The 8,116-nt window shown below is 52.4% G+C and overlaps 1 protein-coding gene across 1 annotated transcript in view; it reads right to left on the reverse strand.

Annotated features, from left to right (window-relative positions):
* The window catches only part of ZBTB16 (zinc finger and BTB domain containing 16), a 247,814-nt gene extending 243,303 nt beyond the window's left edge, over positions 1-4,511 (reverse strand). Inside the window, exon 1 of the mRNA XM_007936523.2 lies at positions 3,244-4,511. Coding sequence (XP_007934714.1) covers positions 3,244-4,511 — 1,268 coding nt within the window. The remainder of the gene's footprint in view (positions 1-3,243) is intronic.
* Between the last annotated feature and the right edge of the window lie 3,605 nt (positions 4,512-8,116).

The following is an 8,116-nucleotide window of genomic DNA, read 5'->3' on the forward strand; positions in this document are numbered from 1 at the left end:
GCTAGGTACACACAGAATTATTTTCTCCCCTTTTTGGTAGGTGCAAACAGTTAACATGTTCAGCTGCAAAATAAAAGTTTGGAGGTTTAAGTCAGGTTTGACTTCTGGCCTCAGGAAAAAAAAAAAGCCTGAAAATCCACTTCCAAAAAATCAGCCATTGAAAACCCTACAGAACACATTTTACTCTGACACACATGAGGTCGCCATGATTTGGAGTTGACTCGACAACAACTGGTTTTTGGGTTTCCTTCAGACCCCCATAGCTTTCCAATGAAGGCACCACTCTGGCTCTGGCTTCTTGGCCTGCAGTAGCTTACCTACCACCCTTAGTCAAAAGCACATTTTCCCTGTCAGCAGCACACAGTGGGACATGGAAGGTTCAAGGACTGCTACCCACCATCACAAGTTCAGGAAGACAGGACATTCTCTGTGCCAACTCACAGCCAACACAACCCTAGGAGGAAGCAGTGCTAAGGACATACCCACTAGAACTCAGAGCCAATGGGAACACTGCAAAGACAAAGACCTAAACATGATGGAGAGACATAGAGTTAATTCTTCACCTTCATGGTTACCACGTGCTAGTAACTTCTAGATGCTATTCCATTAATTCCGCAACACACTCTGTTGACCATTATCTACTTTAAAAAGTGAGTAAAACAAAATGAGGTGAATATTTACATCAGGTAGATACATTCCTTGGAACAAACAATTGTGGAAGAACAGAAGGGCAGGGTTTGCATAGGGAGGGGCAAGAGTGCACGGAAGGGAAGGATACAAGGAAGCAGTCACTAGGGGGAGGAAGTGGGAAGAGAGCTGTTACATTGTGAGGAATTGTAGTCAATGTCATAAAACAAAATGTGTATGAACTGCTATATGGAAAAGGAATTTGCTTTGCCAACTTTCACGCAAATCACAATAAAATTTTTTTCAAAAAAGTGAATAAAACAAGGCTCAGAAAGGTTAAGTAACTGTCACAAGCTCTCACCACTAGCTATGGCCCACCACCCATGTTCTTTAGAATGTAACACAGCCAACCCCCCATCTCTCCCCAGAGGAATGAGGGTCCCACAGAATGGGATGTGGAACACCTCAGGGAATGATTTCCATCGTGACCTCCGGAGAAAAGAGAAACAACAAGATCCAGGGGAAAAAATTACTTTCCACCATAGCCTGTTTCTCATAGGACGTAACTGAAATAATTCACATCCGGCAATGATGATACATCTTATCTGGTCAAGTACGAGGAGGGGGTTTCCTCTTTAGGAAAGTTTGAGCAAAAAATAAACATAACCTCTTTCTATCTCTGAGTGGTGCAAGCATCAAGAAGACACACCTTGGTAGCGGTTATTTTTTCACACCCACTGGAAAAAATAATCGTCTACGTTTAGCTTAGTGGCACTTTCCACAGGGCCATCATTAGGACTGAGGTGCACCTTCAGCACCTTGAAGACAAAGGTGTGCCTAACCTAAGCCATGGTCTTTTCAATTGCCTCACATTCATGCAAAAGCTGGACAATGGATAAGGCAGAGCGAAGAAGTAGTAATGTATTTGAATTATGGTGTTGGCAAAGACTACTGAATATACCATGCACTGCCACAGGAATGAAATCTGTCTTGGAAGAAGTATAGCCAGAATGCTCCTAAGATGCAAGGATGGTGAGACTTTGTACATATTATCAGGAGACATCGGTCCCTGGAGAAGGACACCATGCTTGGTTGGTAAAGTGGAAGGCCAGCAAAAAAAAAAGAGGAAGATCCTCAAAAAGATGGACTAACACAGTGGCCGCAACAATGGGCTCAAACATAACAATAATTGTGCAGACGGCACAGGACCAGGCAGTGCTTTTTGTTCTGTTGTACACAGGGTTGCTGTGAGTTAGAACTGACTTGACGGCATCTAACAACAGCAACATCAACTTATTAGGCAGTGTCAGGGCCAGTTCCGGCTCAGGGTGATTAGATCAACCTCCAGAGGCCTCCATCCCACAGCCCCTCACTCACATCCTCTCTGACACCTGCCTGAGCAAGAGAGAATGGGGGTGGAGAGAGAGGGGATAAGAAAAGTGGAGAATCCATCTAAGATTAGCAAATAGCAGGCATGAAGGTATATAGGAAAATATTATCTTTGGGGACAACAGAAATCTAGTTTCTTTACATCATCAATCTGACCCTGGGACTAGAAAAGTAAAGTGATGGACATATGGTGATAACAAATGAATGAAAAAACAAACCCATTACACTATTCTCTCCATATTTACTGCTTCTGATGCACAATGCTCAAAACACTCTGTTCTGTAGGCATGATCCTCTTCAAGACTGAGAGCTCCAAGAGGCAGCAAAGTGTAGGGCATTCAGCCCAGAATTCAAGTTCAGCTCTGCCTCTTACTCACTGTGTGACCTTGGGAAATGTACTTTATATCTGAGTTTTAGAACCTTCCTATGGAAAAGAAAAGCATTACCTACCTCAGGGCTGTTGTAACAAAAATGCAACTCCATAGAAAGCATTTTGCACTGAACCAGGTACGTCATGAGGGTTCATAAATGGTTATTTCACAGAACAGGAAGCAGAAACCAAAAGGAAGCCAGTGTTAGCCCAAAGTGGTACTGAATTCAATTTGGACAGGTATGGGAGGAGAACAAGGCTCTGCAGGAACCCCTTGAATTTAAACCAGTTCCCCCTAAATGTGCTTTCAGGAACAGAGAATGAGAAAGGCGAGGAAGCAATAAGATGAACATTCACCAGGAATGATGCTCGGAACTGCAGGTGCTCTTGTCCTCCTGTTTTCTGGGACCTGAGCCGCAGAGAGCCTGTCTTTGCAGAAGCCACAGGGGGGAGGCACAAGTGCCTGAAATCTGGAGCCATGCTGGTACCATGTCCATTTCCAGGCCTTGAGAGAGACCCTCGTCCCGAATCCCACTTCCCTCCCTCCACTCTATCAGTCAGTGTAGGTAAAAAAGAACCAACCAACAGGGTTAAAAAAAAAAAAAAGACCCAAAGCAAAAGGAGAAGGAAGAGTTTGGTAAGAAGCTGAGTTTTTACCATGAGTTCTCCAATGCTTGAGAAAGACCCTAGGGCCCCTCAAGCCACTCTGACATGGGTGCTCTCCCAAAAACATTTCTTGTTTGACAATCATCAGGGAGGACAAGGGAGCCAGGCCCTGGGGCTAGGGAGAAGTCAGGGTAGGAAGAAAAAGTGAGGGTGGAAAGTTGTGGTGAGAATGGGACTTGTGCAAGGCTTACCTGTGCTGTTCCACAGCCTCATTGTCAGGAAGCTCGACCCCACACACGCTGCACTGCTCGCCCATGGCCCGGCTCTCCGACTTCATGCCCACAGCCAGCTCGCCAAGCTTGTTGAACAGCTCCCTCTGGATGAAGCCCTGGGGCAGCAGCCCCCCATAGGTGCTGAAGTCCATGGAGACAGCAAGGGCAGGCTGCATGTGGAGGCCAGAGGTCACAGAGGATGGCATGCTCAGCACTGAGTCAGCCTTGTGGTTGGGCAACACAGAGTAGATGCCCAGATGTTTCTCAGCTGAGGTCACAGAGTGCTCTGCTCGACCAGCAGGGCCCTGGCCAGCCTCAGCTGAGGGTGGCAGCTGCTCAGCAGTCTCCTCTCGTCCATAGTGCAGCTCCCTGGCACTGGTGATGACGCTGCTCCGAGTTGGGGTCCCAGGCCCCTCTTTGCCCCTTTCCTCAGCCTTGTCCCCCAGCCCACCTGAGATGCTGGACTCAGCTGCCCCAGGGCTGTCCTGGCTGGGCACCTCATCCACTTGCATCATCTCTGTCTTCACTTCAGCCACCCCAGTGTGCCGCCCACCCCCAGCCAGGTTCGGGTCTTCAGACCCTGCAGGACGCTGAAGAGTTCCCTGCAGGAGAGACTGACCTATGGTCATTAAACTGTCCACTGCAGCCTTGGTGGGGCTCATGGCTGAAAGGCCAAAGGAGGTGGAGACTGAAGGGCTCTGGTCCACCATGGGCCCAGGGAGGCTCTGTCCAGCCACACTGGCATACCCACTCTCCTCGCTGGAATGCTTCGAGATAAAGATGTTCTTGAGGTACCGAGCCTTGCGGTCCTCTTCTTCCTCAGCCCCACCATCTGCCATGGTGGCCTCAGTGTCATTGTCATCTGAGGCCTGGATGGTTTCCAGGATCTTCAGGCACTGCTCCTCTAGGTACTCGATCTCCAAGATCTCGGCCGCATACAGCAGGTCATCCAGGTCCTCTGCCTTGGCTTGCAACGTGGCTGTGTATGCATACTCCAGAATCTGCTGGAAGGTCTTTGGCGAGAGGAAGTCCAGAGTATAGTGCTGACTGTTGCGGTGGAAGAGGATCTCAAACATCTTGCTGGTGCAGGCCAGCACCGTCCGGTGGGCATGAAACTCTTGGCTGTCCACCATGATGACCACATCACACAGAGTTCCAGCCAGCCGCATCTGGTTGGCCTTGCACAGGAGCCCTGTGGGATGGCTAGGGTTCTGCAACTGGATCATGCCCATCTTCGTCAGATCCATGGTGCTCCCTGCGGCTCAGGCATGAGGCTCTCTTTCCTTCTGAGCTTTGCGTGGCGGGACAAGGCAGGTTTCTGGGGCCAACTAAAGGGGCTAGAGAAAAGTAAAGAGGAAGAGACAAAAGAAATAGAAGAGTAAAAGGCAGATTAGTTACTGTTCCTCAAAGTAAAAATTCAAACAATACAACACCCTCCCTCCTTTAATGGAGGACAGGAACAGGAAGAGCACCCAAGAAATCTCCAAATCTGCCTTTATAAACCCAGGGATGATGAGTAGCAAAAATCTTATTCCACCAGTTATGTGGTGACAGTTCTGCCACATCATATGTCTAATTTACTGCTCTGTGACAACTGCTACATCGAGTAAAATGAAAATTACAGTGGAGTCCTGTGAGCTCTGGGCTTTAAGACAGAGTGGAGGACTCTTGTGCACAGCCAACACTCACTACAGGGAGGTGCCCTGCACTTACGTAAAATTAACAAGAACTTAAATCCTCACTTTAGTCATCCTAAACATTCAACTTCACTCTCAGACCCCTGTACAGTTCACATCATCTTCAAAACAGTTTTTCTAAATCTTGCCTCACTGTGGTAGCCCCAGAAGCCAAGTCAAGCTCAGCTGAGGCTACCTGCCAGCAGCACTGGCCCACAGAAATCTAAGGGCAACTGGGCTCTCCTCCGTCAGACCCACCCTCTCAACATCAGCCAGTCCCTTCCTGTGCCAGAACTCGGCAGCCAGTCCTTCACTCCTCAGGGTTGCAGAAAACTGGTAGACCCCTGTCCTGGCCCCTTCCTTGGGCACTAACCAGAACACACTTGCACATAACCCATATACTAGCTTGTCACTACTTTAGGTCACTTCCACCCACGTTATTGTGGTGTGCTGTCAGATCTATTTCAACTCAAAGCTACCCTACGGGAAAAAGCAGAACTACTCTCAGGGTTTTCTGTGCTGTAATCTTTATGGGAGGAGATCACCAGGTCTATTCTTCTGTGGTTCAAACTGCTCACTTTTGGTTAGCCGCTGAGCGTTTTAACCACTATGCCACTAGGGCTCCTTCTTCCACCCATAGGTTCCTCAAAGTTATGTGTTATGGAGTATATGACCCAAAATACGTGTGTGCATACACCTGTGCAAATGAATGCACGTGCACTCACTTAATGTGAAATGCTGCACTTACCCCTGTCCACAAGTGAGATCTGAAAAAGGGGGGAGATGGGTCATGAAGGCAGGGAGCAAGAGCTTAAGAAATATGTACCCCTATAGCCAGGGGTGCACATGCTGGGTCTGTGAACTCCAAATGTGTCCACAGGCTCCCAGGAGTGGGCAAGTTCTGACGCTGTGGACAGAAAAGTCACTGATACCAGCATCTACCTGACATTGTAATCAGGAAGGGAAGACAAGGCTGGGAGCCAAAGGTGTCTCCCCAAGTGCTGCTCGGGATCATTAACAGGGCTCTAGGACTCCCAAACCCGTTTGAGGAGTGTTAAGAAGACCTCATAGGAACAGGTCGCTCCCAGCCTCTCTCTGCCTTGTTGTGGCCAGTATTTCAGTGAACCAACTGGGAGCAAAGAGAGCCAATGTCTCTGCCTCACGCTGAGAGCACTGCTTTGCCTCCGCCCTCAAAAAGGAGCCCTATTGGAACCAGAGCCACAAAGCTCACGCAGAAAGGGTTAATAGGACGACAGGTCAAGACACTTTTGCCGCCACCATGGGATGGGGACCGAGGGCCCGAAGGGTAGGATGGCTATTCGTCTGCACCTAGTCACCCGTTCGCTTTCTGCAGCCTTCGGGATTTTAGAGAACTAAGAAGGAGCAGCGCAAAGAATAGAAGCTTGGCTATTCAAATTCCCTCCAAAAAGCAAGCTCTTTGGGTCCCGAAGGAAATCAGGGTGGCCCTGGGTCAGACATCTCTCTCAGCCGCCGCCCGCAATCTAGTCGGCACTGCCTGCAGCGCCAGGCCCGGCGGCTCGGGGGAAAAGCCGCCGCTCGCCAGCTCAAGCCCTGGGGATCGATTTTGCTCTCACACACACCCAGTTCCCAGCGACCCCACGGCGACTTGGAGAAGACTTAAGCAAACTTGGAGATTCAACTTTTCCTGAGGAGCCAAACAGCAGAAAGAAAGAAAGCGGGGCAAGGACGAAGGAAAAGCGAAGGAGACGGGGACGAAAGGTGAAAGTCGGGCGAGATGGACGCGGTGGCGAGAGCAGCAAGGAGGCGGACCCGCCCTGAGGCTACGGGAAAGCACAAAAGCCCCGCAGCGAGTTGCGGAAGGAAAGCCGAGAAGGGATCTGAGGGGCCCCCCTTCTCCGACCCCGGGCCGTGACCCCTGGGGAGCGATGAGCCGGTTCCACGGGCTCCGGCGAGCGGGCGCCAGCAGCCGGCGTGCACCGCCCGGGCGCGTCCGAGCGTCCCGGGGAGTTGGCGAGCGTGTCTGTGCCGAGCGCGTCGGTGCGTTTAAGTGGGTCCAGGGGCCGGCGCGATCGTGCACCTTTCGAGCGCACGGGCGTCTCTGTGTGCCTGCCTGCGCGCGAGAGAGTGTTCAAGGGGCTGGGCGAGCGAGCCGCGGCGCGCGAGGGTGAGGAAGGCATCCCGAATGCATCAGGTGCAGAGCCAAGGCGCCCACCGAGCGCAGCCGGGAGCGCACGGCGAGCTCCGGCTCCACGGCCGGTCCCGCTGAGAGCCGAAGAGGGCCCGGAGTCCTACAGAGCTCGGGCACGGCTGCCCCCAAAAGAGGAGCATCGAGTCCGGTCAAAAAAAAGAGCCCACCACGTTTTTCAAAGAGAAACAAAACCCAAGCGCGTCCCAGTCCTAGTCCCTCTGGTCCCCAGATCCACTCCTCGGATCCTAGCTTCCCGATCGGCCGGCGAATAAACACACAAATAAACGACAATCTGATCTCGCGCCCGCGCACGGGTTCCATACATATGAGCACCCACCGGCTCCCCGCTCCACCGCCTGCCCCCGCCTGCCCCTGGCAGTACCAGGCCTCCGGATCTCCAACCCTCCGTCGCGACCTCAGCCCCAGCAGACCGCGCAGACCCCCACCTCTCACCCCGACACTGCCCAGGAAGAGAGGGATTGGGGAGGCAGCTGCGCCCAAGCTGACAGCCAGGGCTCCCCCTTCTAGCCGACCCTCAGCCGGCGGCGGCAACGGCTGCAACAGCAGGAAGGGGGAAAACCAACTAAAATAAGGCACAAGCCCAGCAGCCGAGTGGCCGAAGAGAGCGCCCCCCCCCCCGCCAGACCTCTCCAGCCCCGGGGCGCTGTGGCGCGCGGAGCTCATGGGGCGGGGCGCCCCTCCCCGGCCCCCCACTCACCACTGCTGAGTCGGGCGCTGTGGGGTGGGTGTGCGTGCCTGTGGGGGGTGTGTGCTGTGTCTACGAAGGGTGTTCCTGGGGAACTGTTGCTCTCGATATCACGGCGGCAGCGGCGGCATCGCCCGGCAGTTCGCAGTACCCGCTCTCATCGCCCTCAACTCCTCTCTGCTGAGAGGTTAGCAAATCACCACCGGCAGCGGCGCCTCCGCCGCGTCCCACGTCAACGCCGAGCCCCCTCCCCTGCGAGGCCCCGGCGCCTCTCCATCTTTAGTGCTGGCGGCCGAGCCC

The sequence above is a fragment of the Orycteropus afer genome, unplaced genomic scaffold (genome assembly GCF_000298275.1).
Source record: "Orycteropus afer afer isolate SDZICR_OR568_19922 unplaced genomic scaffold, OryAfe1.0 scaffold00036, whole genome shotgun sequence".
Taxonomy (NCBI): Eukaryota; Metazoa; Chordata; class Mammalia; order Tubulidentata; family Orycteropodidae; genus Orycteropus; species Orycteropus afer.